Raw genomic sequence first — 22,247 nt, forward strand, 5'->3', positions numbered from 1 at the left:
TTGGGTCTGTCTCTGAATCTCTGAATTTTATATGAAGTTTAATGAGGAATGAATCGAAGACTGAGATTGAATTCACTTATTTGGGAGCTCTCACAGCTTTGCTGGAATATATTTTATTTCAGAGCAAAGTCGGGTGATGTGTATATTCTGATATTTGTTTTCTGTCACGGCTGCTTTTGGATCAGATATTTGCCTGCAGGGCTTCCCAGGTGGTGCAGCGGTAAAGAATCCACCTGCTAACACAGGAGACAAAGAGACAAAGACGGCGGTTCAGTCCTGGGTCGGGAAGATCCCCTGGAGGAGGAAGTGGCACCCCACTCCAGTATTCTTGCCTGGAGAATCCCATGGACAGAGGAGCCTGGTGGGCTACAGTCCACGGGCTGTCAAAGGGCCGGTCAGACCTGACTGAGCAACTGAGCACACACATTTGCCTACAGTGAATAGTAGTCGTTTGGGGGGTGGGAGTGGATGGTATAAAGATGAATTAAACGTTGCAGGATGCATTGGTCCACTGGTGGTGAAAAGATTTGAAGAAAGAAAAAAGAAAAGGAGCCGCAGGATACTTGGGACGTGAGGTGGAGTTGGAAGAACTTCGTGGTTGAGCATTTGGGGCATGGGGTAGCATAATCTGGCATAAACCGTTGTGCAACATTGTGGAGAGAACGGTCACCACGTAGGTTCTTTGGAAATTGATCTCAGGCCAGAAGGGAAGGAACTAGAGAAGGGAATGGTGTTGGCCGATCCTGCATTAAGACTTGATGTCTCTATTCAGAACTGTTTGTCGGGGCTTCATTGATCCCGCAGGAAGGAACAAGTACAGGTTTCCAGCGTGGCTTCCCAGGATTACAGTCTGAGAGTTTTTAGGTGTTTGGCAGCAGTGTGTTTTTTATGTTCAGAGACCGCTTCGGAAAAGACTTTGTATTTTATCCTTTGATAACATGCCCTGGGTTTGGAGGCCTTATTTGTTAGGAGGGTGTCTGCGGTGTTTGCCTCTCTCCTGTGGATGAATCTAATTTCCAAGGACATGATCCTTGTGCTGATTGGCAGCTGCTGCTCTCAGATGCTAATTTAATGTTGTTGTTTGTTTTGTGTTTTATTCAGTAGAGAAGATTCTCCATCAGCATGTATCTTTCATTTCACCCCTGTTTAATTCCATCAGTGTCTCTTTTCACACTAAGTTGATTGGTTTAAAGTACTTATCTCTTTCATCTTCTAATCCTCAAAGTAGTTTATGACCACAGTTATTGTCAACATTTTTAAAATTTTGTTTTCAAGTCTTTGATGATTGTGATTAAGTAAAGTCCTTAAAAGCTGTTGATGTAGAGCATTTAATGTGAAGGATTCCCTCCAATAATGTTTATTCTTCAAGTTCCAGAAGGGCCTTTTTTCTTAAAAAGCCATTTCACTTTATTAGAAATCAACGGTGCCCTGTGGGCCACTAGGCTGGTCTCTAAATGGAACTTCAGGGCGTCTTTACCTTTAGCAATTTATCAAGGATTATTGAAGACTAGTGCTAGAGATGTCGCACTGAGCAAACAAAGCCTCATAGAAACAAAGCTACATAGTTATCTTCTGGGAGTTTTTGTGTGTTCTCACGGTAACATCTCAAGTTTTTGAAGTGTGGGTTGTCCCACACTATCCTAAAGTACAAAAGTCATGAGAACAAAAATTCCCTTCTGCTGTTGCAGCTGTAGTGTCACCTAGTGCCTTATGTAATCGACTGATAAACCAGCATATTCCTCTCCAGCCATAAAGCAAGATAAGAGCTCAGAAGTCATCATTCCCCTCCCTTGCTTCTCTCTCTACACATGTACCTGTATCTGTTATATACTTAACTCAGAGTCTGTATTCTTCTGTTCCTTTTCATCCATGTTGTCGAAAATCATTATCACCCTGTTCACGTGGCACATTCCAGACATTTGAGTAACAGGAATTTTTTTTTCTTACATGTGTTGAGTTATTTGATCCAGTCAGCTCTTAAGACGAGCAGTACTATTCTCTTGTCTCTGTGAAGATAACTGAGACACAGAAAATATGTTGACTTCCCCAAAATCCCACACTGAATATTTAGAAAATTGAAAGTTTTTCAGTGTAAGCCCACGGAAATGTCCTGGGGAAGTGTATTTTCTTAGCAGATGTAGTACCATTGATCAGACAAGCAGAGGACCGGTAGAAGAATGAAAACAGGTAAGTCCTGCTTTGAATAATAAGGTTTATGCAATGCATACACACCAGGAGACATTCCTACGTGCCCCAGGATTGGACCTGCCACACCCGCAGGCCAGCCTGTCTTGCTGTTCCACCGTCGTTCGTGGAAGTGTACTGAGTTCTGTCCCAGCTGACTGCTGTCCTCTGACCTGCCGGGTATGGTGTGGTCCCTGTTCACCACGGGTCTCGGAAACCCCCGGTGCCACCAAGTGCAGTAACGCTTTTCCACTGCAGACCACCAGTCAGGAGTGCCCAACCTTGTTCTTTTATTTTATTCAGTTTTAATTGGAGGATAATTTGCTTTACAGTATTGCGTTGGTTTCTCCCATACATGCACGCGAATCAGCCGTAGGTATACGTATGTCCCGTCCCCCTTGAACCTCCCTGCCACCTCCCACCCCACACCAGCCCTCTAGGTTGTCACAGAGCCCCAGGTTGAGCTCCCTGCATCACACGGCAAATTCCCACTGGCTGTCTGTTTTCCCCTTGGTAACGTGTATGTTTCCATGCTGCTGTCTCAGTTTGTCACACCCTCTGCTTCCCCTGCTGCGTCCACAAGTCTCTCCTGTCTATCCGCATCGCCGTTGCTGCCTTGCAGATAGGTTCTTCTTCTCCTTGATGTCTCCTTGCTGTCTCGAGCTCGTTTTCGCCCCTTGAGTCTGACCCCATTGTCCGTCTGGGCTGCAGAGCCTGGGCTGAGATCCTGCTTTCATTCTGGGGACCTTTCCTGTCTCATTATCCTCCCGTGTAATCTGGACCTCCTAGGTGTTTGCCGGCTTCTGCTCCAGCTCCCTGGGAATGGGGAAGAACAGCCACTCTGAGCCCTCAGTGATGGATTTGCTGCCAGGCTTACTTCTCATCCTCACAGTAGCGAACAGATGGTCTTACCTGCTCTCACCTTTATCAGTGTCAGTCTCAAGACCTAAATATTAGCCTGAACTCTAGGAATTGTCAGGAAACTAAATTCAGTAATCCCAGCAATTTAGGTTTTAAATGAGCATAAATATTCTAAGTGGCTTTTTAAACTGAGAGGATAAAAGGGAGAGAAAGAAAAAAAAATACAGAGGTGCAATAAATTACAGTTTTCATAAGTTAGTTTTTATTTATGACACTAAAGAAACTAATGTACCTCGCTTATAGGCAGATTAGAAGGTAAAAATAAAAAAGAAAAATTTACTGATGGTGCCTAAGATAAATAATGCTAACATCTGGTTTCATATTTGGCTTAATATTTTCCTGTATGCTCATATAGGTGTAATCTGTATATGTGTGTATTTTTAGTACCATATTTGCCTTGTATTTTACAATGTGCCTCAGGATCATCTCTGTCCCTTTCTCTTAAAAAATCGTCATGGATGTCTGTCTAAGTATTCATGATCTTATTTAGAAGTCATTGCATCTGTCCCTCCCAGCCTGTTTGTATCAGGGCAGTGGCAGTTAAGCATCAGTTATACTGTAAATCTTAGTTTAAGATAATCTACAGGCACCTATTGACTTGAGGTGAGTTTGGTCAGGTTACTTAACTACTTGTAGTAGCATTGTTTCCTCATCTACAGAATGGGAACAATAAAAGTAGTGCCCGTCTCAGCGTCGTTGTGCCGATGGAGTGAGATATATGTATGGAGCACTTAACGAGTCCTTGGTGCCCTCCTGGTTCCTGTGCCTGCCCCGCCCCCGTTCCCATCTTACCCTCCGTCGGTCAGTGCTGTCCGACTCTGCAGCTCCACGGACTGTAGCCCACCAGCCTCCTCTGTTCACTGGATTTCCTGGCAAGAATACTGGAGTGGGTAACCATTTCCTCCCCCAGGGAGTCTTCCTGACTCAGGGATTGAACCCACATCTCTCGCATCTCCTGTATCTGCAGGCTTCTTCTTTCCCCCTCGCACCACTTGGGAACAGCGTGTCTGTCTTCCCCGACTCTCAGGCCAGACGTCTCGGTCACCACGTCTGGTCTTCATCCCCCCACTTCTCACCAAGTCGCTGCCCTGCAGTCACTGGTGCCGTCTCTTGCCTGGGTGGTTACAGGAGCTCCTCCCAGTCTGCTTCCATTCTTGCTCCCCTTACGTCGTGTGTCAGCTCCGCAGACAGAACGTGTAACTTCACAAGTGAGTGGGTGTGTGTGACCCTTCCTCATCTCATTACAGCGTTTAGGGTGGAGGTGCTTATGGTGACCAAGGAGGTCCTCCCGGACTGCAGGTCATCATGTCCTGCTTCCCCCTGACCCTCCTGCCAGTCTCCAGTGCCCTCACGTACTGACCTCTGTTTAGAATCTCCTTCCGAAGAAGGCGCTGCGGGGCTGGGGGTGGGGGCTCAGGATGGGGGGCTGGACAAATGTATACCTGTGGCCGATTCATGTTGATGTGTGGCAGAAACCAGTACCACATTGTAAAGCAACTACCCTCCAGTGAAAATGAATCAATTAATTTTTAAAAAAAGAAAAAGAGAATCTTCTCCCACAGATATCCTCATGGTTAACCCTCCTCACATGTAGGGACATTCTCTGATCAACTAACCCCCAATCTGTAACGTCCTATCCCCCAGTGACACTCTCGCTTAATTTTACCCTTTAGAATTTTCCCAGCATGCTCTATATTTTACTTACATGTTTATTGTCTGCTTCCTCTCCTAGAATATACATGCCGCAAGGCCAGCTTTTTGTCCATTCGATTCACTGCTGTAGTCCCAGAATAAGGCCTGGCACATACACATGTTCATTAGGAGAGTAAATAAATAATAACAGCAGCTAACATTTATTGAGGATTGCACTGTGCTGATTACTATGCCTGCTGCTGCTGCTGCTAAGTCGCTTCAGTCGTGTCCGACTCTGTGCGACCCCAGAGACGGCAGCCCACCCATCCCTGTGATTCTCCAGGCAAGAACACTGGAGTGGGTTGCCATTTCCTTCTCCAATGCATGAAAGTGAAAAGTGAAAGTGAAGTCACGCAGTCATGTCTGACTCTTAGTGACCCCATGGACTGCAGCCTACCAGGCTCCTCCGTCCATGGGATTTTCCAGGCAGGAGTACTGTGCCTAGAATTTAATAAATGTTAGCCATTGGTGGTGATGTATGTGCTTATGATGTTTCTAGAAACCAACCCCCTGTTAAAGCAAAAGTGCTACTATCAAGGGTGATCCATGAGCTTAAGGGCAAACATGAATTGTTGAGCTCAGCCAGCTGTAACTGAACAGACATTAAGAATGTGATTCAGGGTGGGTAAGTTTTCATGAAGGAAGGGAATGAGGAAAGATACACATATTTGCATTATGTGTACACACTCATGGGCTTCCTAGGTGGTGCGGTGGTAAAGAATTCACCTGCCAGTGCAGGAGATGCAAGAGACTTGGGTTCAATCCCTGGGTCAGGAAGATCCCCTGGAGGAGGAAACGGCAACCCACTCCAGTACCTTGCCTGGGAAATCCCACGGACAGAGGAGCCTGGTGGGCTGCAGTCCATGGGGTCACAGAGAGTCGAACACAACTGAGCACGCACGCACACACAATTACATGTATTTGTATTATACACAGGTATGTATGTATGCTCACATACTATTTTTGCTAATAGCCTAAAATACTAACAAGAAAGGTAACTTCTTCTGTTTGATACATACGTGTGCTGCGGTTTCTGGAGGATGCTTGATTGTGATTCTTTTTAACTCTCTCACATAGACCATACAATCTTAGAGGGTAATATTTTTTTCTTTATCTCATGTTACAATCTATATTTAACTCAGGAAATAAATTTTTTAAGGTGGCTTTAGTGCAGACAGTTTTATCATCTGATCTGTTCTTTACAGATTCCCTAAACCAGTACAGATCATTTTCTAAATCTAATCATCTGTTGCATTATTTTGCAGATCTTTTACATGAGGCTTAGAAAAAAATATAAGTCGGTACCTTTTTTTTTTTTTAACTTGACAGCTTTGTTAGTGAAAACAGCAGCTAATCAAAAGTATTATTATTGTTGTTTAGTCGTACGTGACTCTTCGGGGCCCCACAGACTGTCACCTCACCCCCTCACCCCCACCCCCCCCCCACCCCCAACCGGCTCCTCTGTTCTTGGGTTTTTCCAGGCAAGAATGCTGGAGTAGGCTGCCATTTCCATCTCCAGGGGATCTTCCTGACCCAGGGAACTAACCCACATCTCCTGCATTGGTAGGCAGATTCTTTGCCAGGAGTCAAAAGGGAAGCCCAATTGAAAGGATAAAGACTTGGTTTTTGTTGCGTTTCTTTCTTGACTGACTCTCTGGCCCCAGGCTAGAGAGTCTTTACATCTTGATTCTTCCTTCTGTAAAATGGGATGACAGTATATGCTGAACAGTAATGTGGTTAAAATAATTAATACCAAAAATGCAAAGGTCTCTTTGAGTTGAACTTTTGTAAGGCGGAGGACTGTGCTTTACAGACTCATTTCTGAGCTGGGTGCATAGTTCCATCTCATTCTCCTGATTCGCAAACTGCCATCCTCCTGTGTACACACTAGGAAATAGTAAATGAGTTCTGTATTTCCCCGGAGAGCATCTATTTTTACTTTTCTGTTTATTCTGCTTTCATTCTATGGCATTTATTCTTTCCTTTTTGTTTTACAACCCCTTCCTTGGGACTTTCCTTCTTAAAGTATGAAATTAAGCCCTGGGTTTTCGTGATCCATCGTCTGGAGAGTTGTGACTCCTGTGATGGGTGGAAAGGCCAGAAGGGCCTTGAGGCCAGTGAGGAGACAAGGGAGGCCAGGGAGAAAGATGGCAGGACCCACAGCCCTGCTTGGATGAATGCAGCCATCTTGACAACTGCTGTCAGTTAAAGTGTAGGAACGGTGCAGAGTGAAGGACTGGTGAGCGTCAGCAGAGGTTATTTCCAGCAGAGGAAGGAGTTTAAAGGACAAACATTTGTGGGAAGAAGCAGGAAAGCGCTATCAGAAGTAGTAAGAAGTGAAGCTCTAAAGCATAGAGCTGCGGGATATTGCCCATGTTACAGGCACCGTCAGAAGTCTCACTAGTACTAAAACATAAGTAAGGAGCAGCTTTCTTTAGGGGCATTCTCTGATAGAAGGGACGAAGGCCTCTGTTGATAACGGTAATCCCAATTTCACTATTAAAAAATACCATAAACTAGAAACCAAGTTTTGAAGTGATCTGGAGAATGAAGTGGCTCTCTCCAGTTGGAAACTGGTAGGAAGCTGCATGCAGAGCTGTTACATGAGCTAGGTGGTTTGGGTAACAGGAAAGGCCAGGCAAAGAGATTTGCTGGCAAAAACAAGATACTTGGTGAGTGGAGCCCCTTTGGCCCAGGGTGATAGAATTCATATCTGCGAGATAAAATGGGAAGTAGCTTGGGCTCATGTGGAGAAGAGCCCGTGATGGGAATTGGAACGTCAGATGATGACAAGCGGTTACCATAATCCAGGGAATCCCAGGGCTAGTAGCCAGGAGTTAAAGGGAGGAAAACAGATTTAAGAAACTCGTTGGCGTTAGCTTCAGCAGAGTGTGGGCATGGGAGTGGGAGGCTCTGAAGAAAGGGAAGTGGGTGAAGGTGGCCCCAGGTGCCTTTTTTAGAGTCGGTGGTCTGTCAGAAACCTGACAACGGGCAGTGTTTCCAGGGTCCGGCAGAGGGCATGGCTGGCACAGAGGTCTGCCTAAGGTGGAGGGACTTGGTGCGATGTGTTCAGTCGCACCAAGGGCATCAGACTGAAGTTTAGGAATGATGGGGAGAGCAGAGGGAGGGGAGCTTGGCCCAGATCATCTGGGGCCTCGTGGGCTTGGTAAAGGATTTGGATTTTATTCAAAATATATTTGGCAACTATTGGGGGGTTTTAAAGGGTGTGCTTTATTTAACTTTTAAAAAAGATGATTCTGGCTTCTCTCTGTAGAAAGGCTTTTATGGAGGTACAAATGGAATTAGGGACAGTAGGTCAAAGGTCACAGTAGCAGTTCAGGTGAGATAGAATGTTGAGAAGTAGATAACATCTCAGCACAGTGTGTTAGTTGCTCAGTTGTGTCTGACTCTTTGCAACCCTATAGACTATAGCCTTTCAGGCTCCTCTGTCCGTGGAATTCTCCAGGCAAGAATACTGGAGTGGGTAGCCATTCCCTTCTCCAGGGGATCTTCCCGACCTAGGGATTGAGCCCAGGCTGTCACATTGCAGGCAGAGTCTTTACTGTCTGAGCGACCAGACTGATCAGTCATTGGAGGGATGTAAGCAAACCTTACTGGGCACAGACTGTGCAAACAATAATGGAAAATGAACAGTTTCCTGTTTGATACCTAGAAGAATCTTTTTCAGTACTTTAATAACTAACAGCTTATCATTAAAATAACTGTCAAAAATGCTTTGCAGAGGTCTGGGTCAATATGAAATATGACTTAAAACCCTAAGTGAAAAATGTGAGTTAGGTAGATTTTGTAACTTAAATGAGATCGAATGTTGGCTCATCTATTGGTTCACAGCAGTGTAGTCTCAAAATAAAATTGGGATTTCTTACACAATCTGAAGCCATTTCCTGAACCTTTTTGTCTTGGGTAATATATTTATATTTCAGCTTAAATTATCTGAACTGCAGTTTTCCCATCTGTAAAATAAGGGTCATAGCATTGCAATGCAGGTTGTTCTAAGAGCTAAATGGCTCAGAGTTTGGCATAGAGGAGGAATTTGGCAAAACCCTAGTTACTGTTAATAACAGTCTGGGGAAATTCTTCAGTAGCATTTCTCTGAATCATAAGGAAAATATCCTTTTGCTGGTTAGGAAGCCAGTTTCCAAGGAAGTTAATTGAGATGATTCAGTTCATCAAGCTGGCCTTTGTGAAAGGCAGAGCCAGCATCTGTGTGTAGATGAGCTGGAGACGCTGTGTCCCTCGGCAGTACCGGAAGGACCTGAACCGTGTACGCTGGCTTCCGTGGCTTCTCCGGAGACGCGGGGCCCCCGATCCTTGCCCACAGATTCGTGTGCCCTCCCCCTTGTTGATCGCCTCCTGCTTTGGAATTGTCACTTGGATGCACTGCCATGTCTCAGGACCTGTTTGTTTCTAAAAGTCAGTAACTTCTCAGGAGCTGGGAGAGCAGGTCTGAGCGCTGAAAGAACTATGCGTATTCTGGTTGTGGCTTAGTTGAGAAAACTTGTGGGAAACAATGGAACTTCCCAGTATTTTCCTTTTACTCTCCAGTGTATTCATTTCTTTCTTCGTTTTTCCTTTAGAACTTTATAGACTATCATTTCAAATGCCAAAAACAATGTAGTACTGCTCTTTTAAGCCTATATTTGGTGTAGTAAGTGATCAGGTTCTGAATACTCTTTTCTCTTTTGAGTTGGGAGGATAAAAAGTTTAATAAAGTTATTCTGAACATAGCATACTCTTCTTGCAGATCTTAAAAAATATTAACACTTTTATTCATATTTCTTTATATATATATATATATATATATCCGATTTAACACGTATGTTTTCTTTTATGTCAGAGAAAGTAGTAATGACCCTATTACTCAACTACTTGGGAGAAGAATAGATAACCACGATCATACACAAGTGTCTATGATATGACAGTCATTGCAGAGTGTGAGCAGATAGGAAATAGACTTCTTTCTAACACGAAAGAGACATTTCCCATGTGAGAAGAACATAACTGTGGTTTTGAGAATTGTAATGTGCATCTTGTCCTTGGCATTTGCTTAATCTCTAGAAATACCTCATTAATGTTTCTTCTGTGCCTTTTTTGTTGCCTTAGTTACATTTTTAACTATTTTAGATCTTTAAAAAAAAAAACACATCTTGAACTTTGAAACTTAAGAAAGAATTCTACTGTGTGAAATTCTTTGATTAAGTAAATAATACCTTAACAGGATACAAGATTTTGAAACACTTTTTTATATATATATATATATATATATATATATATATATCCTGCTTTCTAAAGTGTACAGTAGGAAATTCTTGTTTAAAATTATGCACTGAAGATACTCTAAGCATAATTTCAAAAAAGATAAGTAAATGCCAAAGATGAGAAGATTCTCAGTAACAGCCACTTCCATCTCGTCTCCGTGTTAATGTTGACGACGTCACATGGGTGTGAGTCATCTGATTTTTTCACTTCAAAGAGTAAATGTGACTGAACCTTTAATGTTTGTTACCTTTAAAATGTTTTGCTTTGTTTTTTTGTAAACAAAAACTTTTCTCATCCTCTATCCTTTTTCTGTATACCTCATTCTCAGGTAATCCTGAGTCTTTTCACTGCTATTCAGATGTGACTCAGGTTTGAGCTATGGAAATAGGTGGTTTGTGCATGTGTATGTCTCGTGTGCACCGTGAAACCATCAGGCAAAGTGATTTTAAGGTAAAAATATTCATCAAAATGGAGCGATAGCCGTCATTTTCTTTCTCTTCCTCTGAAGAGAGAGGCTGGCGTATCTGAATAGACTGAACAGTTTTCTGTTGTAGATGTTTCTTGTATCATTCACGTAAAATTGAAAGTAATTTCTGTTTCTTTGAACAGGATGGCGTGAGAGGGCATTTTCTTTTTGAGAAAAATGATCATTGTATCTTACAATGTAAAATTCAGTTGGTTATTTCAGGTATTTTGATCAGACATTTATAATCTAGTAATGTGATCTAGTATTGTCCCTCTGTATGTGGCTTAATTATACCGTGCTTTTCATAATTCCTGGAATTAGAGGCACATACCTTTATAAAAGACAGCTTTGTACTGAATAAATTCTTGTCCTTGGGGGTGACAAGCACAGCTTTAATAAGAGAAAATAAGACATTTCTCTGTGGTAAGTAGTGTTTGGACCCGGTGTCTAAAATTGGGGTTAAGAGTCACAAGACCCGAACCGTACCTTTACAACCTGAGGACCTTACATGGACTGTGTAGTTATGAATGGAACACTAATACGGTCACATGGATTATTTTTAAATTAATTTTCAGTCAACCAAGTGACATACCACTTCATCCCTCTTGTTAAAAAGTACAGATAACACAGATACTCCTCCAACAACCAGACTCCAGTAGGAATGTCCATCCTGTGTAAAAATAGAGCTACATTGTACAATTATGGAGCGATTAAGTGTTCAGTATCCTCAGAGGAAAGCCTGTTCATTGTTTCTAGAAATATTTGTGTTTAAGTCAGAATGCCCTGGGCCAAGGAAAAACTTGAACTTCTCAAAGTTGAGGAGGAGGAGACCCACAGGACTGAGATTTTGGCCTGTGGAAAATCCCATGGATGGAGGAGCCTGGTGGGCTACAGTCCATGGGGTCGCTGAGGGTTGGACATGACTGAGCGACTTCACTTTCACTTTTCACTTTGATGCATTGGAGAAGGAAATGGCAACCCACTCCAGTGTTCTTGTCTGGAGAATCCCAGGGACGGGGCAGCCTCACACAGAGTCGGACGTGACTGAAGCAACTTAGCAGCAGCAGCAGCAGCAGAACAGGCTAGAACAGGTTGAAGTAGAGAGGGAAGGAACATTCTTGTCCAAGGAGACACTGAAGTTTGTACAACTTAATCTAGTTAAAGCCAAACCTACGTGAGACTTACTGTTACGAGAAGCTATCAGACTCAATATACATGCTCATGTGTACCTATCAAATAATTTCACCAGAACCACCAATAAATTTGAAATGGAAAAGATGCCTAATTCTTGCTTATTTGGTTATTCACCCACGTAATCCATACACTTGATGACTACCATTGTGCGTAAATGGCAAAGATTGTCCATTCCTTATTTCTCATGTTCTTATCCCTGGTTTACAGACTAGGAAACTGATAGAGAGTGTCAATAGCCTATCCCAAGGCCACACTGTTAGGAGAGAGAGGTGTGGGTTTGATGCTGTCATTCAGACAGGCTCTTTTCTTGGCATCATGCTTCTTTGGAGATCAGCTAAGATAAACAGTTTCTGGGATATACAAGTCCAGTGGTTTAATGCCTTTGACTCACTAAATGTCAGAAAAGTTTTGAATTCTCTTGGCATAAATTCATTACAATCTAATATCATTGTAATTTTCTGAACATCTTCTTTTTTATGACAGAAAAGACACTCCCTAAATGTTTAACCACAGACCCTGACTCAGCTCTGGCCCATCAGTTTAAACCCTCCTTGTCCATCAGTTGAATGTCAACTGGTGTTTCAGGCCTCAGGAAGCCCCATTAATAGCAGTGGGGAGTGTTTTAAACTCCCTTGACCTTAAAGTTAATGTAAAACAAACAAACAAAAAAACACAGTATCATTCTCAAAAGCTTCACCTTAATCTGCTCTTATAGTTTCAGCGTTCTGATAGCAATGTCTCAGGTTGTTTGGGGGTTTGTTTGTATTGTTGGAGCACTGAAAACTTCAATGAACCTGCAGAATTTGCTGACTGAGTGTCTGCCCTGTTTTTCCCTTTTTCTAGGTCTATTATTAGCAGAAGATTTTTCTGCATAGTTGGCACGCTGTACCTGTATCGGTGTATTACAATGTATGTAACCACACTCCCAGTGCCCGGTATGCATTTCAACTGCTCTCCGAAGGTAAAGCTTTCCTTGCTGTAATTTCCCATTTTGTTTTTTCTCATCCTGTTCAGGGGGTCCTTTGATTTAGGCCAGAGGTGAACATTTCTTTAGAAGCAACCCCCCTCGCCTTCATCTGGGAACATTACTGAGCAATACAGTTAGGTGACGCCACTCCTCAAAATTCCCAGACCCTGCCAGCGCTTCCCAGCTGGGGGAATATGTGGTCTACTTAGTTTGATGGAAGCAGTTCAGCTTTGTGTGTGGGTGTAGCTGTTTGGTTTCCTGCCAAACTTTTAAAATATCATTCGCTCCCTTGTTAACAGCTCCACAAGCTTTTATATGCTTTTCCCCTCTCTTAGATGGAAAGTTCAATTTCAGAAAATATTTTTTCCTTCTTTCTATTAAGCCCTACAGTGGGGATCCAGAAGAGCAGAGCCAGAGACACTGTTCTTGTTTCCTTGCACCCTTTTGTTGTTGCTCTTTGCGACTCCATGGACTGCAGCACGCCAGGCTTCCTTGTCCTTCACCATGTCCCAAAGTTTGCTCAAACTCATGTCCTCCACCCACCAAATAAGATCTCTCCTCCCTGGTGGGGCACTTCACTGTCCTGATCTTCTCTAGTAGCAAATAAGCTTTTCTTTAAAATAAACTATTCCTCTCTCACTGTCTCTACCTTCCCATCAGATTCACCTAACACTCCTTACCCCAGCCTCTGCCTTGGCATAATTTCAACGGGAAGATCATCCTAACTTTATGAAAGAATTAGCAGGAGATTTAGTTCTTAAAATGTTTAACTTCATGAAAGCTGTTCAATGCAAAAAGGAGTAGAAGCAGCTCATTTCCTCAATCTGGGTGGGAGAAAATGTGGAATGCTGTGATTGTATGTTTGAAATGTTTGGAAGCATTTCTTTGTATCACACTTGTGCTAGTGAAACACCCTTTCAGTTTCATTCATTTGCCCTTGTGTTCCTTCCATAAGAGACATTCTTTTTGATAGAATCTTGGAAGAGGGCTGGAAAAAATCAGTCCCTTGAAAGAAGGATTTTTAAAGTGGTACTTTATCATTTGAAATTTTGGATTTGTTTAGGTTGCTTGCTTATTGTGGGTCCCCTTCCTTCCTAGACGTAACACATGTGCTCAGAGGTATCTCGTTTCTTACTCCACTCTTGCATTCTTGCTGCAATCTGTGTCTGTAACTAGAGAAGCCACCCTAGAGAAGGAATGGTCCCGAGGGTCCATTGTCTCCTTCAGCAGTACTGCCTCCCTGCACCCGCTTCTTGCTCTTCAGCCCTTCTAGAGAAAGCCAGGCTCATATCTTCTTTATCCTCAGTGAGAACTCTTCGGCGCTTGCCTGAAGCTCCTGACTCATAGGAAGTTTCTTGTTGTCACTGAGGATCCAGTGAAGTAGACTCCCTCGGTGAGGCTGGCTTGACAAGCAGTGTGTTTTCAGTAGTCAGCTGATTGATGGTTTAGTTCAATCCTTTAAAATATATATATGTATATATATATATATATCTGTGCATGGGAAGTTTTTCCACCAGGGAGCATGTCATACCAGTTTAGGTACAAGTGGAGTCTGGTCAAGCCCGTGTTGAAGATAGACCCAGCAGCAAGGAGTCGTGCTGTATAGCCTTTCTCCCAGATCCGGTTGCAGCCTGTTTCTTCTTAGGACCCCTGCGGCTCCACTAGTCACCAGCAAAGCCACTGTTGGTTAGCACTGGCACTTACATCTTGAGTCATCAGCAAGTCTAAACCAAGATCCTGCAGGTAAAAATAGCTTGTGGGTTTTCTTGGTAAAGATAGAGGTTAACAGGAACTGTGTGCCCAACCAAACCCAAACATGTCACTTGCTTATCACGCTGCCAGAGACCCCAACTAGGGCCATCTTTCTGTGACAGTCTTCTGGACATTGGAGTCTTTAAAGTGAAGTATACAGGAGGGAGTGAAATGTTAGCAAAAATTATGAGTAAAAACTCATTAAATCTAATTCTTTTGTAGAACAGAACTCATGGAAGAATGGGTTCAAATGACAGTTTTTTATTCTGAAATTTTCCAACTGTGTCCCAAGGAAGAGAAACCAGTATAAGGAACCTTCATATACTAACACCCAGATTCAGTTCTTATCAAGATTTGCTTACATTTGCTTCATCTTACTTTCTTTTTTTCTTTTGAAGTATTTTAAAACAAATCCCAGACAATGTTACTTCATTGCTTCATTCACATTTAATATGCATCTAAATTTTTGGACATTTTAATTCTGTTGATACTTCAGCACAATTAACCATAATTTTTTGGTACTGGCAAGTACTAGTTCATGGAATATCTTGATTGTCTTTAAAAATGCCCTTTTTAAAAAACAGTTTGTGTCAATTAGTGTAAATTAGGATCCAAAGACTGTATATAACATTTAGTTGTTCTGTTAAGTCTTTACATTCTAGAGCAGTTCTTTCTTCCCCACCCTGCTGCTAAGTCGCTTCAGTCGTGTCCGACTCTGTGTGACCCCATAGACGGCCTCCTACCAGGCTCCTCTGTCTCTGGGATTCTTCAGGCAAGAACACTGGAGTGGGTTGCCATTTCCTTCTCCAACGCATGAAAGTGAAAAGTGAAAGGGAAGTCGCTCAGTCGTGTCTGACTCTTCGCGACCCCATGGACTACAGCCTACCAGGCTCCTCGGTCCATGGGATTTCCCAGGCAAGAGTACTGGAGTGGGGTGCCCTTGCCTTCTCTGCTTCCCCACCCTACCCTTTTTTAAATCCCATCAGTAACTGGTAGAGATCTAGCAGTTGTCCTGTAGAAGACACCACATTCTGGATTTGTCTGTTTGTTTCTTTGTAGTTCAATAAACTTCTTCCTCTCTCTCCCATATTTCCTCTAAATAGAAGCTGTCGTGGAGACTTGATTCAGTCACTTTAATTTTTTGGTGAGAACACTTCATGGGTAAACAAGGGTGATTTCTGAAGCTAGACAGAAGCATTGGAAAAGGTCTTGAAGGCTTGGTGGTACCTCTTGGAGTCAGATCAAGCCTAAGAAATTGGAGGTCAGACAAGGGCCAGAATATCACAGTGGGGAACAGTGTCCAAAGGGGATTGCTAGAGAGATCCCAGAGACCAGGTTTGCCTGCCTTGGAGCCATAGCTGGGGCTGGGTTAGTCAGAACAGAAATGAACCTTACTGAAAGTCATCCAATCCACTGTCTTGATATCCTCACCCCACCATCTTAATCAAATTCTGTCTGAACCTTTGCACAGAGAGGGAGTTATTACCTGTAACAGTGCAAACCTGCCCAGCAGTAGAAAGAGTGCTGGGGTCAGAGTGAGGGTGATGTCAGCCGGCGCGTGCTAGTTGTGTGGCAGTTGCGTCTGACATCTCAGAGCTTCGGTCCCTTTGTTGGCAAGACAGGGCTTATGACACTTTTTGTATCGTCATAAGGAATTGTGAGAGTGAAAGACGGAAGTGAATACACAGGGTCTGTCGCTGTAAAATGCTGTACGGAAGGAAGGAAGCTTTTGGTGTCACTACCATGCTTTCACCCCTAGAGTGTGGTTCATCCCCTGAAAATGTACTTAACATGCATGAAGCACCTGCTGTGACTGAGGTGCTGGAGAGCAAGGGCGAGCAGTCGACGAAAGTCCCTGCCTTTGTGGAAAACGCCTGAAGACCACCTCAGCCAAACTTGCATCTTATATAATGTGGGAAATGCTGTTATCTGAGGGCCTTAAGCTAAGCCACTGGCCCTAGGGATAGAGAGGAGGAAACCAATCTAAGCAGCTGAATCAGTGCAGCTTCGCAATACATTTGATACAGGGAATGAGGAGAGAAAGGAAGGATTTCAAAGGTGACTTTAGATTAAACAAATAGAGATTGAGGTACTTGTGAGACATCTCACTGGTGGTATCCAGACCAATGAATAGTGTGCATCTGAAGTTGAGAGTGGAATCAGTGCTAGAAATTAAATATTTGTGATTCATCATATCCTGGATGGGATGGATATGGATGAAAAGGCCAGAGACAGGGCACAAAAGTACGAGGCTTCCAGAACTGGGTATCCCCTGACTTTAAACACCATCCAAGGCCTGTTGGCTGGTGGATACTCTTAATGATTATCAATTATCATTAAACTCCAAGGGTAGAGAGTTGATCTTTAGAATATGATTTCGTTTAACCTAAGTGTGTGAACTTAAACTTGATTCTGTCATCATACAAAGCTCCATAATTAGTATATTTTAATTCTTCTCTTAATGCCCATTCTCAAAACGCATGGCTTCTAAGAAAAATGTTCCAACAGGTATACAGTATTAATTATGAACATCGTCCCTAGTGCTCATTCATTTGATAGCAGTGTTCTCTTTACTTCATAAAAATGTTACAGCTCAGGGAAGTAATTGTTCTATGAAATGATGAGGTGAGGAAGAGGAGGCATGTCATCAAATACTCCTGTAACAGAGATGAGCTGCTGGGGCGTGGGAAGGGAAGGAGGCATTCCTTCCTGGGTCAGGAGCTTCTGGGAGGCATTCGACTAGTGTCCCAGTATGTGATGTGCTGGGCTTAGGAGGTGGCCAAGTTTGTGACCCTTTGATTACCCCTTGTTAATTATCTCAACACAGCTTTTCTCCAAGGAGCATGTATCCAAACCAGAAAACATCCTCTTGTCATCTTTTCCAAGTTTCTAGGATTCCGTTTTTAAAAACAAACAAAAAAACAGAAGCATTCTTCTGTGTCCTAAGACTTCTGTAAGAAAAAATGTTGCTGTTTTAGCAGACTCTTCAAGAAAAGGAAAAAAAAAATCCAAATCTACCCCAGGCCCCGGATATATGGATACACTAATGTTATTGAAAGAGAGGGTATAACTTATGCTGTTAATCACATGTGTTAATCGAGTGGCTGCGCTTTAAAGTGAGATTCACGTTGGTTCTGTTATTTGGTCTCCACGGTGACCTTAGATTTGAAAACCTTCAAAACGAGAGAGTTATGTTCCTGCCTGGGTACTTAGCTGGCTAAGGCCTTAATCTGACATGGTGTTTTCAGTGAAATAATTCTCTTGAACTGCAAAGATATGTCTTTTTATTTTTCCTTTCAACGTACTTGAACATAGCCCACTGTTGGACAAGGATTATGTTTGGGTGTCATCCGAGAGTAACTGTTCAGCAGAACAATAAAATACATATATAATAACAGAGAGATCTTCGTATTCTTCACTGCCACTCTCAGCTTTGTGTGTGTGTGTGTGTGTGTGTTGCACAAATTAGAACGATCAAAGCACTCCTTCAGTTCACTGCTAAGCCACGGTGTAGTAATTCTCCCTCTCCCGGGTCTCTTTACTGGCATGTGTTCAGTCTTATAAGACACAGGACTCATTGCTTTTCAGGATTGTATTATCTTTTTAAGTTCTTTCCTGCTTTCTTAGGTAACAGCTTGAATGTTTGAAAGGTGCCCTCCTAGCTGACAAATTTTAATATTCTGATTAGCTTCTGCTGACCTTATCTGCATTTGAGAATATGGCTGGTGCTCTGTTACCAAAAATAACTTTATGTCATCGCATTGAATTGTGTGGAATTTGAATTGTCACTGCTTGATTTTACCTGATGTTCTGCTTGCCTCCCAGTTTCTTTTTGTCAGTATAGTTTTCATTTTGTTCATTCTCATTTTTAAAAAAAAAATTCTTGCTTATGATTTCTGATATCCTTCCCCATTCCAAGTCTCCTCTTCACTTTCCTTTTTCTCTCTTCACTGTTCTGTTCCTTTTCAGGAATGAAACAGAAAAAATAAAGAAATGTACGAAGTCACACATTTTTCCTTAAAAAAAAAAAAAAAAAGTTTTTTCCTCCATTTTAAAGAAACTCTTCAGTTGTTGCAGACATCGTAAAAAAAAAAATTATACTCTCTCCGCCTTATGTTTCAATATATTTCTTAGTTCTTTATGCATATTTTTCTTGCATAGTTCTAATCATGCTTTCTTTGCAGTTGTTCCTGTGTCGTTATATGTAACGTTTGTTATATGCATTTTTACATGATCTTATAAACCTTCTAAATGGTTTTAGTTTATGAGAAGTCACTAGGGATTGTGAGGCAGAGAGAGTATAGATGACTGCTTTTCATAAACAAGCAGATTGCTGACTTCCATTTTTTTTAAGATTCGTCCATTTATTTATCTATTTTTTGGCTGTGCTGGGTCTTCATGGCCGCATGCAGGCTTTCTCTAGTTGCTGCGAGCAGGTGGGCAGCTCCCTAGTTGTGCACAGACTTCTCATTGCAGTGGCTTCTCTTCTGAAACGCAGGCTCTAGGCATGTGGGTCGGCAGTTGCAGCTCCAGGGCTCTAGAACATGGGCTCAGTAGTTGTGGCACACGGGCTTAGTTGCTCCTTGGCATGTGGGATCTTCCTGGACCAAGGATGGAACAGATGTCCCTTGCATTGCAAGGCAGATTCTTAAGCACTGAACCACCAGCGAAGCCCAGATTGGTGATTTCTGAAAAAAGATTTCTAGAAGACTTGTCCTGTGTGGGGTAAACTTTGAGGGTACACAGATGTATCAGTCAGTCACAAAATATGAAGTGAAAGTTGCTCAGTTGTGTCTGACTCTTTGCAACCTCATGGACTATGCAGTCCATGGAATTCTCCAGGCCAGAGTACTGGAGTGGGTAGCCGTTCCCTTCTGCAAGGGATCTTCCCAACCCAGGGATTGAACCCAGGTCTCCCACATTGCGGGTAGATTCTTTGCCAGCTGAGCCACCAGTAAAGCCCAAGAATACTGGAATGGGTAGCCTATCCCTCCTCCAGTGGATCTTCCCAACCCAGGAATCGAACCAGGGTCTCCTGAACTGCAGGCAGATTCTTTACCAGCTGAGCTACCATGGAAGCCCATATCAAACCAGTCAATCCTAAAGGAAATCAACCCTGAATGTTCATTGGAAGGATTGACGCTGAAGCTGAAGCTCCAGTACTTTGGCCACCTGATGTGAAGAGCTGACTCATTGGAAAAGACCCTGATGCTGGGAAAGATTGGGAACAAGAAGAGAAGGGGGTGACAGAGCATGAGATGGTTGGATGACATCACTGACTTGATGGGCATGAATTGGAGCAAACTCTGGGAGATAATGAAGGACAGGAAAGCCTGGTGTGCTGCAGTCCATGGGGTTGCAAAGAGTTGGACACAACTGAGTGACTGAACAATAACAAATGTATCAGACAAATGGGCATCCAGAAACCCTGAAAGACATGTAACATGTAAGATTACTCTCTGACTACAGTCCCCACTCTAACAGACGTTTGGAGCTCAGTTGCCATGGAAACAGGGAAGAAGGTGGCAAACTCTCCTGTGAGTGTTGGCTGCACTGAGGGGGTGCTGTCCGAGCCAAATCTGAAATGGATGAGAGGCAGTTGGCCAAGTGGAGTTGATTGCTAGGTGGAGAAAACAGAGAGGGTGTGAAAGGGAGTCTTAAGAACGCAGTAAAGTTAGACACACCTGGCATGTGATCCTGTGGGCTGTGTGGCCAGAGATTACGCCAGAGAGGGAAGTTGTGGGCAGATTTTCAGAGGTCTGGTCACTTTTTCCAAGGAGTCTGGCCACAGGAAGCCAAGAAAGGTTGAAGCAGGGAATCTGATGTGATGACATCTGTCTCTTAGAAAGCCATCTCTCCTATAATATGGAAAGTAAGCTATTGGGAGGTGGGGAAGGAGGTAGACTTCGAGTAGTGCCAGTTTATGTGTACCTGTTTTCATGCCAGGTGTGATTCTAGATGTTTCTTCATTGCATTCTCACAGTCGTGAATGAGAGGAAGTTGCAGTTGGTCCAGAGATTCCGGACTTGCCTGTTGTCCTGCAGGTACTAAGTGGCAGAGGCAAGAAGTTCGGCCTTGTCTCTGTTCCTGGCACTTCACGTGAGGGAGACAGACGAGGCTGCTTTTGTGCAGTTTTTTTCTGAATTTAGAGAAGAGGAAGATCTAGACCAGGGCAGACATGGGGAAGGTGACAAAGGTTTCCTGCATGGCAGCGGCCATCTAGTGTGAAGAGAGAGAGCATTCGCCAAAGACATCCAAATGAGCTGCAGAGCTGACGCTGTGTGACTGCATGAAGTGCGATCCACAGTACAGGCAGCTGGACGGCAGGGGTTTCATCCCAAGGAAGTTTCCAGATCTTTCCAGATACTGCAGGTCAGTGGATTTGACTCAGAGCCATAGTCCTGCTCGAGAGACTCCCACAGGCCACGTGTGAGACAGTTTGAGCATCACAATGAAATCATGACAGTAATTATACATTAATAAGAAACATTGAAAAAATTAGTGATAAGGGAGAAGAAATTAACTACTAGATATTAAAGAAATACTGGAAATACTAGATATTAAAGAAATACTGGAAATAGCAAGTCTCCATTTTTCAAGCGCTATAGTAATATTTTAAACAAAAATCGTCCATAGATGCTAAAACCATTGGGTGAAAGATGGGGCACCACAATATTTAGATCATTTCAAAAAGTCACATACAGCTTGTTAATAACAAAGGGGCAAAGGTGTGTATTTGATTGAGAAGTCCGTCAGACATTCTGGCGGCCACCTGATAAACCAGCTGCGGGACAAGCGATACCAGACGTTCTTTGATTTGACACATTGGGTAGGGCACATCATTCTGTGTATGCCTGCCAATAACATTGAACCTGGATTAAAACATAAGGAAACAATCCAATAAAACTAAGTGGAAGGGCATTCTATTAAAAAAAAACAACAACAAAACTAGATTGCACTCTTTAAAAATTGTCATTAAAAAGTGACTGAGAAACTGTTGTAGAACAAGAAAATTCAAGAGGGCGACAGGTACCCTCTATTCATCTCCTCTGATTGGATCCTAGATTTGGGGGGACGCTATACAGGACACTGTTGAAACTGTGGGGGAGTCTGAATAAGGATGTGTGTGAACCCCAGTGGTACTGTATCACTGTTAAGTTTCATGAGTGTGATTATAGAAGAAAATCTCCTTGTTGGCACCTTTAAAGGTGAAGTGTCATAAATATTCAACTCAATTCTCATGAGGCCCAGGGGAAAAACTAGGAGAAAGAGGAGAAGCAAATGTGGCAAACCATGATAATTGATGAGTCTGAGTGAAGAGCCTAAGGATGTTCATTCTTTTCTTTAGATTTACGCATTTTCAAAGCAAATATCTGAGGGAATATTTTTTCACTTCATGACCAGGTAGGCTAAAGGACCTAAGTGATAATTTTTGTTGAAGGGAAATATTACCTGACTGACATAATGGAATTTCTTTAATGTGGCAAATAAGTATCTGGATAAATAGAAATCCATAGCTGATGTTTGTTTAAGATTTTATGAAGCTTTTGATAAGTCTCATTACTGACGGCCATGACAAAATTCTTCACGTTTTTTTCCTGGGGAAAAAAGGAGGCCGATTGAGGATTAGTGTTTCACTGCTTGCAATTATTTCAAATGGGCTTCCCTGGTGGCTCAGTGGTAAAGAATCTGCCGGCAGTGCAGGAGACACAGGCTTGATCCCTGGATTCAGGAAGATCCCCTGGAGAAGGAAATGGCAAACCATTCCAGTATTCTTTCCTGGAGGATCCC

General features: G+C 42.9%; 1 protein-coding gene across 36 annotated transcripts in view; it reads left to right on the plus strand.

Moving 5' to 3' along the window:
- Positions 1 to 22,247, plus strand: part of SGMS1 (sphingomyelin synthase 1) — a 323,691-nt gene that overhangs the window by 286,792 nt on the left and 14,652 nt on the right. For all 36 annotated transcript variants that reach the window (XM_070363738.1, XM_070363729.1, XM_070363734.1 and 33 more), the window contains one exon: positions 12,581 to 12,698. In XM_070363738.1, the coding sequence (XP_070219839.1) occupies positions 12,581 to 12,698 (118 nt within the window). The remainder of the gene's footprint in view (positions 1 to 12,580; positions 12,699 to 22,247) is intronic.

Source organism: Bos mutus, chromosome 26 (assembly GCF_027580195.1).
Source record: "Bos mutus isolate GX-2022 chromosome 26, NWIPB_WYAK_1.1, whole genome shotgun sequence".
NCBI classification, from domain to species: Eukaryota; Metazoa; Chordata; class Mammalia; order Artiodactyla; family Bovidae; genus Bos; species Bos mutus.